Source organism: Cryptomeria japonica, chromosome 3 (assembly GCF_030272615.1).
Source record: "Cryptomeria japonica chromosome 3, Sugi_1.0, whole genome shotgun sequence".
Lineage (NCBI taxonomy): Eukaryota > Viridiplantae > Streptophyta > Pinopsida > Cupressales > Cupressaceae > Cryptomeria > Cryptomeria japonica.
The window spans coordinates 339777222-339798317 of record NC_081407.1 but is presented as its reverse complement, the minus strand read 5'-3'; the positions used below and the strand labels follow the sequence as shown (position 1 = coordinate 339798317).

The following is a 21096-nucleotide window of genomic DNA, read 5'->3' as shown; positions in this document are numbered from 1 at the left end:
GAACACTTTTTATAAATGCGTTTAAAAAACCTATCAAAAATGATGATGACAACCCGAAACCTTAGTTATAAGCAGTTAACTCGTCATAGAAGGTGCTATAAAAAATTTAGACGTTTTCGACATTGTTATGTCGACTTTTGAAAAGTGCGAAGTTAGGGTGCACGACTACTGGGGCCTTTCCCCTATATTCTAGTTCTATTTTAATTTTAGTTTCATTATTTTAATTTTAGTTTCTTTTTCCTTTTTTTTTGTGTTCTCTTTCATTTTTTTTATTTATTTTTCTCTAATAATTATTTTTTGATTGTCTATTCTTCTTTTATTACCTACATTCTTTGATTCAATGTTTTTTTTTCTCCCCTCTCCCTTCAAAAACTCCCTCGATACTCATTTTACCCTGTGACCTCATCCACTCCCTCAATACTCATTTTATTGTAAGTCTGAATGAGTGCAATGTGATGCATTGTCACAAAACATATAAAGTTTTATAAGTTTTTTCCAGAAACAATTTATAGAAAGAATACACTTTAAAGCTCCACATTAGCAAATAGAATTTTTATTTATTTTTATCAAAAAGCAAATATAAAATTCTGAACAATATAAAATATAATAAAAAACATTGTGATAAAAATCACAGATAAATATTTATAATATATAATTACACCAACTTTCATGAATTTAATATTTCATATTATAAAAGTTTAGTCTACTAACAACAACAAAAACACTATATAATGATCATTACAATGAATTTAAAATGTGAAAAAGTTTAATATACTAACCTTATGTTCCCATATGGCTGCTTAACTCTATTTTCTGCTTAAATTTAAGCAGTTGAGTCTTCCCATGCAATTTTAAAATTGTGAAAAAAAGGATAATTTAGAATTTTTCCCTACTTTGGTGGAGCAGCTATTGTTTAGCAATTAAAAATAAGCCATGGAAAAAAAAGGGGGGCTAGAAATAAGCTGACTGCTTATTAACAAAAGTGCCACGTGGCTCCACAATTTGCTCTCCCTCTTTTTTTTAAGGTTTTATTTCTTTTTTTTTTTCAAATTTTAAGTGTACAAATTAGTATTAATACTATTAATAAGAAATTAAAATGTTTTGTTTAAAAATAAACAGCAAAGATAAATATTCATGGGGCCAGCTGCTCCACAAATAATTCCTAAAAATATTGATCAGCAGCTGCTAGCCAAAATAAGCTAAGCAAACGCATGGGAACATGCTCTAAGAACAACAAAAACACTAGATACTGATCATACAAATTATGAATAAATTTAAAATTCACAATTCATTAGAGTCCAGTATAATTTCACTACCATCAAAAGAATCTAGAGAGATCTCCTACACCTATATTGGAAGCCTCACAAATGCTCTTCATTGCTCAATAGTTTGCAGTGTGTTAAATTGTAAATACATCATAACTTCAAGTTGGAAATACACAGACATGAAAGCAAATGCAAAAATAATAGTTTGGGTGTATAAATACATCATAACTTAAAGTCGGAAATACACAGACAAGAAAGCAAATGCAAAAATAATATGCAACTATATTTCCATCAAACTCGATTGTTCCTTAATTTACTCTCAAAACCAATTTGCCTTCTATTGTTTGATTATGTCAATCAAAAGCATGCCAATACTTCTGCGTATCTTTCATTATCGTTGCATCTTATTGTTTGAAAATTCAGTAATAGCCAATCCCAGTAAGCAATTATTGTTTAAAAATAATTCGAAACAAATGTTAAAGCAACACCCACCAAGCAATTAATTTACTTACTCTCAAAACCAATTTGCCTTCTATTGTTTGATTATGTCAATCAAAAGCATGCCAATACTTCTGCGTATCTTTCATTATCGTTGCATCTTATTGTTTGAAAATTCAGTAATAGCCAATCCCAGTAAGCAATTATTGTTTAAAAATAATTCGAAACAAATGTTAAAGCAACACCCACCAAGCAAGATACCTCATTGCAACAGAAAGTGTCAAGTGCATATTGAAAGCCTAAAACACCAGTAATAATAAACAGAACACACAGAAATAATACACAAACACAGCAAGTTACATGGTTCACCAATAATGGATTACATCGCACAGGAAAAAGCTTCTTTTATTATCCGCAGCAGCAAATAAATTGTTTCAATCCCTAATTATATGCCGAAATATTAAGGGCAGATAAAGAATCCAAAAGAGAGGCACCAGTGGAATTTACACTTCGAACAGAAGGGACCCATTTAAAACATTTAGATGCCAAAAACCATTTAGAAGGTTTAACTATTATTCATAAATACAAATAAATAGTTAACTCAGTTTGCTATACTAGAAAACCATTATCACAAAATAACCAGTGAATGCTAAAACTATTATTTATAAAGCTCACAGAAAACTCAAAATAGTTAGTAGGCCTTATTATTCATAAATACCAATTATATCACGTCCTTTTCAGTATCTTATACCATACTACCACAACCATCTGTTCCTAAAGCCATTATTTCAAAATTCTCAAAATAAGCAGCTATACGTATAACCAAAACACTAGCCTAGCACTTTGAGAATGCCATCAGCACTTGAAACCTCGAAACTTCCACCTTCCTCAAGGTTTGCAACTTTGACTTCAAGATTATCACAAACCAGAGCAAACCTTCGGGATCTGATTCCCAGTCCTTTTTCTGACAAATCTAATTCCAGACCCAATGCATAGGTATACTTTGCAGAACCATCTGCAAGAAATTTGACGTGCTTGTTGTTTGGATATGTTTTTGCCCATTCTTTCATCACAAATGGATCATTAACTGAGACAAACAAAAAAATATTCAGATGAAAGAACTTGCATCAGTGCAAATGAAAGATGAAAGTTTGCATATAATGCAGAAAATGACTAACAATGCATTAATTATGACATTGTCTAATATATTTTTGACAGAAAAAACTGGGAAACTATAATCCAATAAAGCCTCTCTACACTCATCAATAAAGTGTTGTGGAAAGTATATTATATTTTTGACAGAAAAACCTTGGGGAACTCTAATCCAATAAAATCTCTCTGCACTCGTCATTTAAGTGTTGCAGAATTATTAGATGAAAGAGCTTGCATCAGTGCAGCCTGGATCAGATAAAAGATGAAAGTTTGCATGTAATGCAGAAAATGACTAACAATATTTTTGACAGAAAACCCTAGGGGAACTATAATCCAATAAAGCCTCTCTACACTCGTCAATAAGGTGTTGTGGAATGTAACTTTATTTTTGACAGAAAAACCTGGGGGAACTATAATCCAATAAAGCCTATCTGCACCCGTCTTTCAGAATCATGAATGCAATACGCAAAATTATCCTATTTCCATACACTAGCAAATGAATCACATACACTTATAAAATTAAAGTTTCTACCTAAGAATATTTAAAAAGGTTGAAAAAGAATATTACAATATCAATCAGCATTGCAATTCACTCCTTGGCAACGGAAAAATAGAAGCCAAAGCATAGACATCACATAAATGTATGTGAAATTGCTCTAATTCTTTCTAAATTTAACAATATTCATACCCACTTCTCCCTAAAATGCAGATCAAGAACTTAGTAAAAGGAAGCTAACATTAATGGGTTTTGCAAAATAGATCGTATCGATGTTTGTTTTACTTCAAAGTTGACAAGTTTGCAAAAGAAACATATTGATGTTTGGATATGAGAATAAACCGAAAATTGACAAAAAGAAGCGATTCATGATCTAAGTACATATTTACCCAGAGGTCTTAGTATAAAGTTATACAATTTGAGTTTGGATGGAAACCCATAAGTACCAGGCAACTTAGATTGTCTGTGAGAAAGACAGGGGAATAATCAGAATAGGAGGTGTCCTTCACAACTGAAAAATAAGAATTCCTGATCCAGGTCCAAATTTACCCAAAGGACTTAATGTATAGTTACAAAAATTTAATTTGGATGAGAGCAACTTTGATCATCCATGATATGGATGGGAGTACAATGGGAACAGGGCTTCTCTTGGAACTGAGGAATCAAATTGATCAACCCATATGAAAGAGAAAAGTGAAGGCAATAGAGTTATAAAACGCAGCATGTAATTACATATCTCAAAAAGAATAAAGTGAATAAATCAATAACACAAATGAAAGGATTATTTTTTCTTATTAATAAGAGTGTGGCCCTGGTTCAAATTCTACAGAATAGCAGCTCAAAACTCCAGCATGCAAAAAAATTCTACAGAAGAGAGCTATGGTGTAACAATCACAGATGCACAAAAACGTGGTAAAAGATATAGAATTCAGGGCCAGTAGTGTAATAATCATAGATACATGTTTGTGATTCTCAAGAATGTGGTACAAGATACTGAATTCAGATGAGAAATCAATATTAGGGACATCCAAGGCATGCCTACCAATAAAACTTAAAACATATCAGTTAAAGAAAGATGAAGTTGGGCACAATTTGAAAACTTTCCTGTAAACGTTTAAAAAGATCATTAATGTTTAATGAAAAGAGCTCAGAAACAGATTCGACACATGAAACTCTCTTTATTTTATATCTATTTTCAACACCAAAAAATTAGCATCTGTAACTTCAGGGCCAATTGTCTAAAAATAATAGATACATGTTTGTGATTCCCAAGAATGTGGTACAAGCTACTGAATTCAGATGAGGAATCAATATTAGGGGCATCCAAGGTATGCCTATCAATAAAACTTCAAACATATCAGTCAGGGAAACATGAAGTTGGGCACAATTTGAAAACTTTCATGTAAGCGTTTAAAAGGACCACTAATGTTTAATGAAAAGAACTCAAAAACAGATTCAACACCTGAATTATTTAATATCTATTTTCAACACCAAAAAATTAGCATCTGTATTCGATTCTCAATTAGGCACCATATAATATATTTTTTATGGCTCCTACCGTGGCATGTTTATGTGGCAGAGAGGCATTCTCCAATCAATTGTGGAACTGATTCTACAACATTAACAATCCTTTGAATATATATCTACATATGTGAATTATCATATAATGCTAGCAAAATCATACATACCACTAATGAGTATTATGTCATCAACACCTTTGGCCTTCAACTCCTCGGCCTTCTCGATAAACCCCGGAACATGCTTCAGACTACAACAACGAAATAAAATTGAAAAAAAAAATCATTTTAGTGATTTTCAATCACTTCTGCACAATAAAAAACAACTACTAACACCATAAAACCCTTAATAAACCCTAGAAGCTTTTATAAAACCCAAGTTACACCCAACATGAGTCCTGCACAGCCAAATTTGAAGAGCAAACCCTAAGTAATATTTTTGACAAAAATCAGAAACGCAAGTACCTGCAGGTGGGAGTGAAGGCGCCGGGAACACCGAAGAGAATGATCTTCTTGTCAGCTGCGAGAGAGTGAACAGACACTTGCTGCAGATTGCCCTCTTCATTGAAGTAAGCGAGGGTTCCATCTGGAATCTTGTCACCAACAGCAATTGGAGCCATTACAGGATTCGATCTCTTCACCTTATTCTCAGATAAGCAATACTCTTCCGGCCTAGATTTGTTTGCGATAATATCTCATTCACAAAGCAAGAATTTTATAGATCTTTTGGAGGAGAAAATGAAATGGATTTTAATTTAATTTGATATCCGAGTGGAATCGCATGTGGCATCTACTCTGCTTGGTGGGTGCACCGGGACTTACATAACATATTTTTATTTTATTTTTCAAGGGCATTTATTGTCTATTTTCAAGGCAGGTCGGGGAATTTAAAATGGTATTTTATTGATCATTAATTTTTATATCAACTGTCCAACGGGCAGAATTTTTTGTCCAGCTGTAGTGTATCGTAAATGTCTGTAAATTTGTCTAAAGTTGTTTGTAGATTATTTAGTAACTAATATTTTTATGTCACATTATAGATAATAATATAATATTATTATTCTCTAGTTCATGGATAATTGATAAATGTTATAAAATTTTACATATTTAGTCAAGACTTTTGATGATGTTTATTGAAATTGATTTTTGATGATATTAAAGGTCATGTCGTGTCTTAATGTTGTGAAAGTTGTTCAATTTCTTCGTTGTAAGTTTAATAATGAAGTGGAATGGAAAGTAGTTGTTAAAGTCTTGAAGTTGGGATGACCTCTATTAGTTGTAAGAAGTTGATTGTGGAAGAGGACTCTATTGGTTGTGTGTGGTTTGGATGACATTTCCCAAGGGTTGAAAATTAAAATCGCTCTTATAAGAGGTGTTGGGTTTGAGTTAGAATTTAAAATATATTTTTTACTCACTATAACAAATAATATTACAAGGGTGAAGGATTTTTTGGCTAATAAGGAATTAATCTTATCCCTCTTAACAAAAATTAATGATCAAATGGATGGATAGATGGGTTTGAGTAATCTGATTAATTCACCTTAGAACCTCAAGGTCATCAAAGTCTTAGTTTCAAACATTGTTTCTTTTATTTTTTTAGCTTCAATGATTTCTTGTTGAGGGGGTGAGACCTCATTATAAGGGGTGGATTGGTGTGCACTTCAAGCATGTGAATTGGCTAACCCATTGTATTCACACTTAATTTCTTTCTTCCTATGATGGTCGAAGCCAACACACCTAGGACAAAACCTCATATAACAACTTTAAAAAAAAAAAACAACAATGACAAAGATGCGACAACAACATGATGCACTTGCACAACAATGTGCACACAAGTTTCATGTGAAACACAATGACACAATGACAATGACAACAAGAATGACCTCACCATTGCAAAAGCAAGGTGACACCAATAGAAAACTTAAAAATCATGGGATAAAACCACTACAATGAACCTACAAGAGAGTAGGCAACACCCAAATGATGATTGTGTACTAACTTATGATCATATTCTCTCATAATATAACACAAGGGTAGGATGAGGGAGTCATCAACCTCAAATCCATGCCAATGAACACTTAGGAATTCTTATCACACCCATGGAAACCCACATGGATGGTGGAACGACAAGGAGCTAACACCACTCAACTAGATGATACAATTATCGATTCCTAAGACAAGGTTTAAGATACTTGGATGCATTCACCTCCAATCCACTCAACATCAACCCTAACAAAATGTAAACACATGGGCAAACCTTCACAAGAGGTTACATTTAACCAAGAGGTACAAACCCTCCACTAATTGGAATGATGATGATTCACTTCCAAGCATTGGCATGCTTCTAAAAGCAAGGAGATGCCATAAAACTTGAGGTATCACACTTATTGCATGGGAAGACTCTCTAGGCCAAGGAGAATTACTTTTAGAAACAAATTTCCCCCTAAAAATGGTTAAAAGACCCAACCAAAATGACAAAATTATTAAAAAAAAAAGGCACTAGAGGACACTAGCACCCATATAAGACACTAACACTAATGCTTAAGTGTCAAAGTCTGACACTAGAGTCTCTACAAGGCACTATAAGTCATTCTTAGATGTTGTAGTCCAACTCTAGTATTGGAGCCTTAGCCAATGAGAAAACCCAAACTATGGTTTGCTTGCCAAGATGTGCCAAACACTTGGGAACTACAAGGAAGATGCATGAATGATAAACAAACTCTAAAATGATGAAAAAAATTTGGGAATCAAGGAGGTTCTAAACACCTAGTCTTTCCTCATGCAATACCATGAAGGATACTAGGGTCCAAAATGAATCCAATAACACTAGGGGTGACCACCCAAATAATCCTAAAAGACCCCTTGGCAAGGTGGTTCTCAACAACACACTATGTACACAAGTCACAGGAAGATTCCCAGAGTTTTCAATGTTTGATTTCATGTTTTATAAACTAAAAAATTATTTTAAAGCCCAAAGAAATATGATTGACACTTATTTTATCCAATAATATGAAATTTTAAAGAGCATTCAAGATAGCATGTGTGCTTGATTCTAACATTGAGGCACAAAAAACCATAACTTCACTTGCCAATAAAATCATCACCATAAAACTAAACTAGAACATTGCACAAACCAAATGAACATGTCCTCCAAGCTACAACACTTGAATCCACAAATCAAAGAACTACCAAGCATTCTTCGAACCAATTTGGATAGAAAGCCACTGCCAGAAATAACATCATCCAATTCTACCATTTGAGCAATAGAGTAAGTTTGTAAAGTTGGTAGTACAATGTATACAAATCATAAACATTATATCCATAGCCGCACTCCATAATCTTCACACACTAGAGGAATGCAAAGCATTCTTCCACTGGCACATTAAAAACTCTTTTCTACATAAATATTGTTTCTTTCACATTGAAACTTCCACTGCACCAACCTTCCAAAAAAGCCTCAATATCTTCATTAGACCACACAAAAATGTCAACATACTCATTTCCAAACCATCTACAACACATAGTGACATCAATGACAATACAAGATAGGTTGACATCAATGACAATACAAGATAGGTTGACATCAATGACAACACAACACAACACAACAACTCAAGTTTCCAACATTCTCTCCCTTTTTTCATTGATGGCAAAACCAACAACATCAAAGAGCACTAAACATACAACCGACCTCTCTCCCACTTTGACATCAAGGACAAAGGGAATTCTACTAAACTCTCTCTCCCACAAACTGATAAGACTTCGATAACTACAACACTCACTGCTCTCCCTAAGAGAAGCCACCGCATCAATCCAAGAGAATAAGATGAACTTTAGAAATCCCCCTAGACAAATACATATGAAATATTTTTCCAATGCCTTAGTAAAGATATCTACAATCTTTTCTTCAATGGGTACATACTTCAATTTGACTTCCTTCTCTACAACCTTCTCTCTTAAGAAATAATATTGGATTGCAATTTGTTTAGTCCTTGAATGCATTACCAAATTCTTTGAAATGTTAATTTAGCACTTGTATTATCACACATAATAGGAATTTACTCATCATATTTCACATTAATATCACTGAGAGTTTGATTCATCCACTAACCTAAGTGTCGCAAGATGCTACTATAATGCATTGTGCCTCTCCTATAGATAATGGGTATGTGCAAGATCATGGTGGGCCAAACTAGGCCCTTAAGTGGCATTGAAAATTTAGAAAAACAAAGTTAGGCAACTTAACATAAAAAATTGAATAACTTATCAACATCATTTCAAACTGATGTAGGAGAATTTGGTGGTGTAAGGGAAATCCTGCATCACCCAAAAAAAAATTCCTTTTTCTAGTTAGTTTTCTTTTAATGTTTTTGCATTTCTGGATACCCATTTGGACGAATAAAAGATTCCAAAATTCAGAATTGTCAAGCTGTTTTTTCTTGCCATCTGCCAAAAATAGAAAGTTTTTATTTAAAGGCGGATGGAGCTCGAATTTTGCAGGAATCTTGAGAATGGAAAAATAAGCACATCGGCAAAAGAATCAATTAAAAGCATTAATGGTTTGAAAATTATTCAAGTTTCATTTTCCTGAAAAACCCAAAAAACTTCTTCCAAGTCAAATTTGAGGCATTAAATGGTTCCAAACGGACCCGAAAATGGCAAGAATTAGCTTCTTAGTATATTCTTCGCTCGGAGAGATTTCCGACGGTTCAAACAGTTCATCAATCCGATTCCCGGATCAAAAGTTATGGCTGTTGGAAGTTGGACAATTTTTTGGAAAATTTTCCAGTTTTCGAATTTGGCTAAATTTTCAATTTCCGATTTCATGTTTTGGCATTTGTTCGACAAATGGTAATTTCTAAATTGTAATTTTGGCTCCAAATGAAAGAGAAGCTATTTAGGACTCATTTGAGGAAACTTGTTTAAATAGTTTTTGGGGAGTGAGTTTTTTAGATTTGAGATTTGGGTTGGAAAATTGCAATGTAAGGGTTTTCTAGAAAACTCTGTAAGCTATTGTATTGCAGCCCGTGAGGATTTATTTCTATTATTTTTAATTGCATGTATTGAAAATAGTTTTCTGATAATAATAACATATAGATTTTCTATGTCTCTTTTGTTGTGTTTTTTTGCTCTTTGGGTTTTTCCCTCATCGAGTGGTATCAAAGCGGGTTGTTCCTAAGTGTGTGGACAGATCGTCGAATGTGAGGCAGTTCACACCAAGAATTGTGATTGTGGGCTCATGTTCAAGATGCCTCCAAGAGTGATGCATGTTGGCAGAAATGTTGGTGCCATAAATGTTGGTAGTAGAAATGATTTAGCAAACGAGGGTTTGAGAACCCTCCATAGACAGATTGATGTGTTGTAAGAAGAGATAAGAAGAGGGTTTAATTCGAGGAGAGGAGAAATTGAAGACGGAGAAGAGGTTGAAGATACATCTGAAGAAGAAGTAGAAAAAGTGATAGATCAAGATTAGGCTCGATTGTTGAGGGCCATTTCCCAGATTGGGAAAAGACTCAAAATTGAAGTCTCTAATTTTTCTAGGAATCTGAACCCAGAAGAGTCGATTGATTCGATTAATGAGTTGGAGGAATATTTTGAATATGAAGCTATAGAAGACCCAGATCGGGTCAAGTTTGCAAAAATGAAGTTGAAAGGTCACATGCAAATATTTGGTGGAAAGAGACCGCTAGCTTGAAAGAAATAGGAGAGGAAAGGGAAAGATCACTAAATGGGATCACATGGTTGAGAAGTTGAAGAAGTAGTTAATTCCTATGGACTATGAGTTGGACTTGCTGAAGAAATTGCAAGGGTTGAAGCAAGCTAGCAAGTCTGTGAAGGATTATACAGAAGAATTTTACAAAATAATTATAAGAATAGGCCATGGAGAGGCCAACAAGGAGAAGGTCGTGCGTTATCTGAATGGGTTAAGATCAAGTATTCAAGAGGAGTTGAGTCTGGTTAGAATGACCAATATTGAAGAAGCATATCAATTTGCTTTGAAGGTGGAGGAAAATATGAATAAGAGATTTGAAGGAAAACAAAAAGGGAAAGCCCAAGGTGGTAGAGGCGATGGAAGATCTTTTGGGAGCCGAAATGAAGATCAAAAGAAAAATGATGATGCACTTGTAATAGTCAAAATTAAAAGGGTGATAATTTTTATCGCCCCTGTGATCAAAACAATGGTGAATGGTGAGGAATAGGAAGAGGAAGGCCTGGACAAGGGTTTGGGAGAAGAGGTTTTAGAGGAACTTGTTTCTAGTGTGGTGAAGAAGGGCATATAGCCTATGAATGTCCACAACGCGACGAAACAACAAGAGAAAGAAATGAAGGTCATACATGAGTTGCGAATGCAAACCAATAAGCTTAGTCTAAACATTCTAATGATGCTGAAAGGGGAGAGGCCTTAGTTATCTGGAGAACCTTGATAAATGAGGAAAAAGAACCAGATCAGAGGAAGAATTTGTTCCGCACCAAATGCAAATGTGAAAATAAGTGTTATGATGTGATTATTGACAGTGGGAGCATTGATAATCTGGTGCCTAAATAGATGGATACAAAGTTGAAGTTGAAGAGAGAAAGGCATCCACAGCTGTATTAGATAGCCTAGTTGCAAAATGACCACAAAGTTCTAGTCAATGAGCAGTGTTTGGTGAAATTCAAGATTGGAAGTTACCGTGATGAGGTACTCTGTGACATCATACCCATGGATGCATGCCACATGTTTTTCTAGGGGGTGAACTTACAATAGTGGTTTACATTTTTTCGGACGAAAAAAATTGACTCTTTTGTCCAAAACACAATTTTAGCCATGTTCGATCGAAACCCACTTCCGATCGAACCCAAAAATGCATAAAACACAAAATTTGCATTAGGGAGTTTGATAGAAGGGGGGTTTGATTGATCGAAGGGGGTTGGTTTTGGACTCCCCCCAAACCTCTCATGGTTTCTGCAGATTTTTGGCCTTCGAAGCTCAAATTGGGGGCTCAAATGGACAAATTTTGACAAACCAAAATGCATGATAGTAGTACTTGCAACAAGATTTCTAATGACTATTATTTTAATATATAAAGAGTTTATTATGTTTTTTTTAGATTAACTAAACATAGGTTTCATACCGAACATCAACTTCCAAGTTCAACGGTTATGGAAAAATAGTAAACAAGTGAAAAAAAATTCTGAAAAATATTTGTGCAATAGGTATTGAAGTCCTCTTTCCAACAAAAAAAAAATTGAATTTGGATACATACACAACAAGTTATGACCAACCAAATGAACATAAGTCAAAATTACAGTTAACTCGACTTTGAAACTTAATAAAATATGAAATATTGAAGATAATGTTATGAAACCAATTGGAAACATTAGATATGGATGTCAAAAAACTAAATTCCAAAGAATCATATTCATATCTATTTTAGAAAAAAATTTATGCCATACCAAATGAGTATCACTCTTTAAAAATGTTGTTTTTTGTAAAAAAATAGTTTATGAGGGAGATAGAAAAATGAAAATAAATTGATTCAAATCGCTCGGGGATTCAAATCGCCAACGTGAAGACCCTAATGCGGCTGCAAATTATAGGGGTCACAATTTTATGACACTACACAACTATTGATCTCTTGTGTTACTTTTGTTATTATTTTTCATTGTGGGTATTTAAAAAATGAAAATCATCTACATTTTCATAGTCCAGATATGAATAATGGTTATATAATTGAGAGAGTTTATTTGAAACTGAATTATAATAGGGGTTTTATAGAGTATCTCAAATACAAACTCTCAAACTACCTAATTACATGAATATAACTAATTATTACATGGTAAAAATAAGCTCTATTACAAATATGGAGTAGTGTTGTCATTGATGTCAACCCACATGGAGTAGTGTATTGTCATTGTTTGGAATAGTGTGTTATGTGGTTTGTTGTAGGTATGGAGCTCAGTGTATAGAGCAATATATTGTCATTGATATCTTGATGTCAACCTATGATAATGAATGTTCTTGTTTGGTATTTAAAGGGGGAGATTTTTGCAGTTGAGTGACAGTGTGTTACTTATGTTTGTGTCCTTGAAAGTTAATGGTTGGATGTCAAATATGTGATGTTATAAAGTATGCACTCATCGATAGATTGTTGCAATGAAACAACCAAAGTATGTAGTACTAGTTTTGGTGTCTTTGGCCCATAAGATTGTTCCACGTTTCTCTACATCTGGTAAGATTGTTTTGGCATCTTTGGTGTCTTTTGGTGTCTTTGGTACATAAGACTGTGCTTTTTGGTTTGATTGTGTTACTATGTTTAATTTCAGTATATTTGCACCATATCTAATGATCATGATAATGTGAAATAAGGTTATAGGAAAGTTTTTGAAGCTCATATGATACTTCTATGTTCTCCACACATTAGTTTCTGATCTCTCCAATACTCTTTGTGGTTCACAATGAGTGTAGGTTAAGTAGTTATCTAGCTCACTTAGTGTATCTACATCTATACCTTGAGGTTTGCACTAGCATGGAGATGCATGCTAAGATGATTTGGGTCCTATTTATATTGTTTTTGGAGCTGCAGTTAATTCCTCTATGGCCGACCTCTTTGATTGTTACACATTTAATCTTGGCTAATTGGGAGAAAGTTTTTTGAGCTTGCACCATGATTTTGTATGTTCATGCTGCTTTGAATGATGTAGGAGATGTCTTTTGGGCCTTGTTGAGCCTTGTTGTGAACTAAAACATGTTGCCTTTCTTGGTTTATGTGTTTAGGGGCTAATTGGTGTGATGTTATATGCTTTATCTATATGCCTTTTGAAATCGACCTAATTGACATTTTTGAAGGCATGCAGAGGATATATATGAAAGATCAAATTATGGAAAAAGGCATAATGTTGGAGTGTTATTATGGAAGGGTGCAAAGAAATTCCTAATGCATATTAAAGGCAATGAGCCAAAGGTTGCTACATTTGAATAGGCCTGGAAGTGTGCTAGAGATAATGAGATGAATGTAGTTGATGTGGTCTTACAAAGCTTTGATTAGATAAAGACGAGATAGGCCTATTACCGATACATAATCGATAAACAAGCACACAAGGGGAAACTCACAAGAAATGAGACCACCAAAAATAACAAACACCTAAAGTGGGCAAGCCTTTTTTTAAACAAGCTTTTGACTAGAGAAAAAACCAATGGGAACAAGTTCCTAAAAAAACCAAAATCACCTAATCAGAAACAAAGGGGTTTAGGAGCACCACGAAACACATTCCAAACAAACCCTTTTGCTTACAACAATGAAGCCAAGTTAATAGACAACACCCTGCAGATTCTAAAAGGCTTCCTACAACCTTATAACTACACTCACCATGTTCCAACAACATAGAAGAGAAACATGTGATAGAGAAACCTAGCCATTCCAGGCACACAAAATCCAAAGAATAGACTAGGACAAAATAGACCATAGGGTTTTGAAAGGCATCCCTAAACCTTTTGCTAGTGGAAATCCCTACAAACATCACATCATGGACCACCTCTATAGGCTTGTTATTTTTGCATAATTGAAAATCACCACTTCCCTTGTATGCATAGTGCTTCAGACCACCTCACGAAGCCACAAAGGAGAATGAGAGCATGAGAAAAGGCCCAGGGAGAGAGTGACCACTTTTGATGAGATTTTGGAGAAAATACAACAACATGAAGGAAGGGAGTAGATCCCTCTCTAGTTAACCATTCGCAGGGTAACCAACCCTCAACACTTCCCCTTTTCTAAACCACCACCTCCACTTGCAACAACAAACCATCACCTAAAGGAAAATCATATTCCTTAGAACAAAACTCAGCCCACGTATGCTCAAACCCCCCTCCCACCCTAAGGAAAATCCACCTCAAAAGGAGTCTCCAAAGGGGGGGCTTGGGACAAAGCAAAGGCACAACCTAGAAAAAAAGAGCCCAAGCCCCCACAAAATTCGATCTTAGAAAACCAACAGTAAGAACAATAGATAATAAAGAAACTAAATAAGAATAACCCCCCATGCCACGTAGTGGCTACAAATACCTCCAAAACATAAAAATTAGCCATAGATTGGAGAAACCTACACCAAATCCCAAGTTGGGAGTAGCATTTGAGTGAGTAAGAACAGAAGCAGGGCTTGTTGCAGCAGTAGGAAACACAAAATCCCAACCTGGAGAGCAACACAACTAGAAAGTGGAACACACCCCACACCAAGTAGTCATCACAGGAGCCTCCACCAAGACATAGTGGAGAAGATCATAGTCATCACACACAAAGGGACACAATGCATCCTTCCCACTCCTGTAGAAGAAAACCCCACAATAGGGGTAGAGAATAACGCACATTGTCTAAAAAACACCCACCATGGTGGGAGTCCACATCAAGTGGTAGGGATACCAAGGAAAAATAGTAGAGATGCAAAGCCTGCCGAGATGCACCGGAGTACCAAAAAACACCGAGAGATCTACTACCATCACATTATGTAGAGCTACAACACCGATATTAGTGACAATAACAAAGAGCTCACCTTTCCCTTAAGCAACTAGGGGCCCCCACAAATAGGCCCCCGCCACCATCTTTGAGTCCCCTAAACAACACCGAGAGTAATGGGGAAAGAAAGAATAAGAAAAGTCACCACCGAATCTGTTAGAACAAAGTCAAGAGCTAGCAAGGAGCCCCACTATTGGGAACAAAGAGAGACAACCTTGAAGGCAAATACTAGTAAAGAGTGCAAGGTGAACAGGAACAACATTTGGGCACAAAGATATCAACGAATAGAGCCCACCTTCCAAAAATGAGAATATACTCTAGAACAGGGGAATAATCCCTCGAGAGGCCAAACCAACACCACCAAGAACAACTTCTTCCAAAAATCCAAAAAGGAACAGAGCCAAAGAAAGCAACCTAGGGCTTGGATCCACCTTCTCATTATCTTCATCACCATCTCCTTCATGTGCTTCCTCTGTATCATCTTCTCCCTCAAAAACCTTACTAACACTCCCCATTTTCACTCTCCCACTCACCATAGCATATCGGTTTGAGAGTTAATAATGTTGTCTTACAAAGTTATTGTGGTGGAAGTCAATAAATTATTCACGATAATCTAAGGTTGAAGCCTCCTTTTGTAAGTGTTGTAATTCTCAAGGAGTACTAAAGTTCCTTTGGTTGTAGCCATAAAACAGTGATTTAGGGAGTTGTAGCTTCTTTAGGTTGTAACCCTAAAACAAAGTTGTATTCCTATTTATATCATTGTGAAGATGGATTTGGATAGTAGATCTAAGTAGCTTTCTCAATGTAGTTTTTCACTTCTAAGGTTTTTCATGTAAATCTAGTGTCTCTTATGTTTCATTGTTGGTGATTTGTTTTAAGGTTTTTAAGCTTATGCTGAATGGAAGTTTGATTGAATACTAATTTACCCTCCCTTTAGAATTTGATTGTATTTAAGAATTGGTATCAGAGCAAGGTTCCTTAGAAGAAGCCTAACAACTTGAGGAAGATCTAGGATGGGACAAGATGGATCTCATTCATGCTAAGCATCTTAATGGAACAAACTACACTTTTTGGTAAGTAAGGATGAAATCCTATTTTACCTCTCTAGGATTTGGTGTTTGGCAATTTGTTGAGAATGGTTATACTCTTCCTATTCATCCAACTAATCTGACTGAGATCAAGGCATATGAACATAATGCTAAAGTGAAAAATAATATTTTGAGTTGATTAGGTCATTCTTATCTTATAGAGGTGATGTAGTGCTGCATTGCAGAGGATGTATAAATTGCATACATCATATAATGGCAATTTGTAAAGTGTGTGGCTTTATTGAGATGTGAAATGACTCTATTGAGATTCAAAATGGCACTAATGATATCTCTTGAGTGTGTCTGCCTCTACCGAAATGTGTATTTTAAATATATATCTATATATCCATTATATAGAAGCATAGATGAGAACCAAGAAATTTTGTGAACATAACAGTTCCGAACCAAAAACCTTCAAACCAACATGCAACGAACATAATAGTTTTGACACTCAAATATGAGAATGCTCAAACGTGGCAAGGACTGGAAATTTCTATTACTAATTTTTCTTTGTGCACAGATTCTTTGAACTCTTATACGATTGAAGAATGCCTCTCGACATAACAAGGTAAAGGTAATTGTCAATAATGTGATTTTACCATATTTTTTAGAGTTCAATTTCAAATTCCTCTTTTAAAGAGTTTTATTTTGACATGTAAATTTTTTGTTCATGATATTCATGAATGTTTATCCATTTCTTTTAGCTCTCTACTAATACTTGTAATGTTTTCTCTATCAAGGTTTTCTATTAATTTTGATGACCGTGAGGTTGTAAAGTGAATTAATGAGATTAGTCAAACTTGTATATCCATCCATCCAATTGATCATTAGTTTCTATTATGAGAGGCACACGATTAATTCCTTATATCAAGGTTTTCTATTAATTTTGATGACCGTGAGGTTGTAAAGTGAATTAATGAGATTAGTCAAACTTGTATATCCATCCATCCAATTGATCATTAGTTTCTATTATGAGAGGCACACGATTAATTCCTTATTAGCCTAAAAACCCTTCACCCTTCTTGTATTTTTATATAAAGTAAATAATTATTTAAAATTCTAACTCAAACTCAATACTCCTTCTAGGAGTGATTTTATATTTCAACATTTAGCAAATGTCTTGTCCAAACTTCACACAACCAACATAGAGTCCCCTTCCAAAATCAACTTCTCAAATTATGGAAGTATTGAAGTCTTGAAGTTGGTAAATTTTTTCACACAACCAACATAGAGTCCCCTTCCAAAATCAACTTCTCAAATTATGGAGTATTGAAGTCTTGAAGTTGGTAAATTTTTTCACACAACCAACATAGAGTCCCCTTCCAAAACCAACTTAGGCCTATTAAAATAATCTATAGATGTGTCCCCTATTTGGGTAGGACTTCTCTACCTTCCCCTACATTTTTTGTACAAATCAGCCTATGTTGATTTTGGAAGGGGACTCTATGTTGGTTGTGTGAGAAGTTGATTTTGGAAGGGGACTCTATGTTGGTTGTGTGAGAAGTTAGTAAATTGGTTGTACGTTGATTCCATCAATATGTGGAATGGAAAGCAATTAAAGTCTTGAAGTTGGTAAATTTTTTCACACAACCAACATAGAGTCCCCTTCCAAAATCAACTTCTCACAACTAATAGAGACCACCAACTTCAAGACTTTAATTGCTTTCCATTCCACTTCATCATTAACTTACAATGAAGAAAAGAGACAACTTTCAAAAAAGAACCCAGTAAGACACAACTAGCCCTTACCTCATCATTAAACTTACAACGAAAAAAAGAGACAACTTTCAAAAAAGAATCCACTAAGACACAATTAGCCCTTACCTCATCCACATGACCTTTCATATCATCTAAATTCAATTTCAAGAAACCTCATCAAAAGTCTTAACTAAATATGTCAAAATCTTATAACATTTGTCAATTACCCCATGAACTAGAAAATAATATTATTATTATTTTATTACCCTTACCTCATCATTAAACTTACAACGAAAAAAGAAAACTTACAAAAAAAGAACCCATTAAGACACAATTAGCCCTTACCTCATAACATGACCTTCCATATCATCAAAATTCAATTTCAAGAAACCTAATAAATTTTTTTAACTAAATATGTCATAATCTTATCATTTATCAATTACCCATGAACTAGGGAATAATAATATTATTATTTGATTATTATTATCTATAACGTGACATAAAAACATCAGTTACTAAAATATCTACAAACTACTTTAGACAATTTACAGATATTTACGATACACAACTGCTGGACGAAGACTTCTAACGGTTGGATAAATAGTTAATGATCAATAAAATACCAGTTTAAATTCCCTAACCTGTCTTGAAAATGGACAATAAATGCCATGCGCGATTCCCACGCACGTAGATGCCATGTGTGATTCCCACTGGGATATCAAATTTAATCAAAATCCACTTCTTCTTCTCCTCCAACAGCTCTATATAATTCTTGCTGTGAATGAGATTTTATCGCAAACAAATCTAGGCTCGAAGAGTATTACTTATCTGAGAGTAAGGTGAAGAGATCGAATCCTGTAATGGCTCCAATTGCTGTTGGTGACAAGATTCCAGATGGAACCCTCGCTTACTTCAATGAAGAGGGCAATCTGCAGCAACTGTCTGTTCACTCTCTCGCAGCTGGCAAGAAGATCATTCTCTTCGGTGTTCCCGGCGCATTCACTCCTACTTGCAGGTACTTGTCAAAAATATCACTTAGGGTTTGTTCTTCAAATTTGGCTGTGCATGACTCTTGTTGGGGGTAATTTGGGTTTCATAAAAGCTTCTAGGGTTTATTAAGGGTTTTATGGTGGTGGTGGTTGTTATTTTAATTTGCAGAAGTGATTGATAAATCATTAAAACGATTTTTTAACAATTTAATTTCGTTGTTGTAGTCTGATGCATGTTCCAGGGTTTATCGAGAAGGCCGAGGAGTTGAAGGCCAAGGGTGTTGATGACATCATTCTCATTAGTGGTATGTATGATTTTGCTAGCATTATATGATAATTCACATATTCAAAGGATTGTTAAGGTTGTAGAACGGGTCCACAATGGATTGGGGAAATCCTCTCTGCCACACAAACAATGTACAGTATGAGGGGTAATAGAAAGTTACAGGTGGAGATGATGTTGGGTAGATTTTTAAGAAATTTAAGTGTGAATAATATATGGTCCCTGATTGAAAATTGAAATACAGATGCTAATTTTCTGGTGTTGAAAACAGATGCAAAATAAAGAAAGTTTCAGGTGTCGAATCTGTTTTTGAGTTCTTTCCATAAAACATTAGTACACTTATTAACATTCACATGAGATTTTTCATAGGACCTTTGAGGAAATACGGACTTAGGTCGTGAATCGCATTACACAGAATTAGTTCTTTTTTCAAACTTGTCAATTTCAAAGTAAAACAAACATCGATAACCATTTGGTATCCCTCTCTCTATCCTGCAAACCATTAATGTTAGCTCCATTTTACTAAGTTCTGGATCTGCATTGTAGGGACCAGGGGGAAGTGGGTATGGACCTTTAATGCTGAATATTCTTAAATTTATAAAGAACTAGAGTAATTTCACACCATTTATGTGATCTTTATTCTTTGGCTTCGATTTTTTTGTTAACAGGGAGCAAATTGCAATGTTGATTGATATTTGTATTTTTCTGTTTCAACATTTTTTGAATATTTTTAGCTAGAAACGTTTTATTTTGGAATGTTAATTCTGTAACTGTATTTGATTGAGTGCCTCTATTGCCAATGAACAGATTGCAATGTTGTTTAATTCATTTTGCTGTATGTTGTTTACTTTTTTTAGAATATTAATGGGCTACAAATGTATTGTCGTGGAATGTTCATTTGCTAGTGTATGGAAATAGGACAATTTTGCCTATTGCATTCATTATTATGAAAGACATTATATCAAATGTCTTGTTAGTCATTTTCTGCATCACATGCAAACTTTCATCTGATCTGGATTGCATTCATCTAATACTTTTTTTTGTTTGTCTCAGTTAATGATCCGTTTGTGATGAGAGAATGGGCAAAAACATATCCAAACAACAAGCACGTCAAGTTTCTTGCAGATGGTGCTGCAAATTATACCCATGCATTGGGTCTGGAATTAGATTTGTCAAATAAAGGACTGGGAATCAGATCCAGAAGGTTTTCTATAGTTTGTGATAATCTTGAAGCGAAAGTTGCAAACATTGAGGAAGGTGGAAGTTTCGAGGTTTCAAGTGCTGATGACATTCTCAAAGTGCTAGACTAGTGCTTTGGTTATATGTATAGCTGTTTATTTTTAGAATTTTGCAATTCTGGCATTAAGAACAGATGGTTGTGGTAGTATGGTATAAGATACTGAAAAGGATATGATATTTTTGGTATTTATGATTAATAAGATCAAACTATTTTGAGTTTTCTGTGAGCTTTATAAATAATATTGGGCATTCGTTGGTTATTTTGTGTGATAATGGTTTTTTGGTTTAGCAAACTGAGTTAACTATTTATTTGATATTTATGAATAATAGGAAACTGTTTTAAGTTATCTGTAATAGTTAAGGATCTGTTTTGGATTCTTCATCTGCCCTGAAGAGTTCATTGTATAATTGGGGATTGAAACAATTTATTATGAAAGAGAACTA

General features: G+C 34.6%; 2 protein-coding genes across 2 annotated transcripts; one reads left to right on the top strand and one right to left on the bottom strand.

The window, feature by feature from the left end:
• Nucleotides 1-2339: 2339 nt before the first annotated feature.
• Nucleotides 2340-5760, bottom strand: LOC131067201 (peroxiredoxin-2). Its single transcript, XM_058002149.1, has 3 exons — nt 5334-5760; nt 5040-5119; nt 2340-2790 (listed from the first exon to the last, which is right to left on the bottom strand). Exons 1-3 carry the CDS (start codon nt 5486-5488, stop codon nt 2534-2536), a joined length of 492 nt encoding a protein of 163 aa, XP_057858132.1. The 5' UTR covers nt 5489-5760; the 3' UTR covers nt 2340-2533.
• A 12949-nt stretch (nt 5761-18709) lies between these two features.
• Nucleotides 18710-20872, top strand: LOC131067202 (peroxiredoxin-2B). Its single transcript, XM_058002150.1, has 3 exons — nt 18710-19156; nt 19356-19435; nt 20467-20872. Exons 1-3 carry the CDS (start codon nt 19002-19004, stop codon nt 20721-20723), a joined length of 492 nt encoding a protein of 163 aa, XP_057858133.1. The 5' UTR covers nt 18710-19001; the 3' UTR covers nt 20724-20872.
• Nucleotides 20873-21096: the final 224 nt, after the last annotated feature.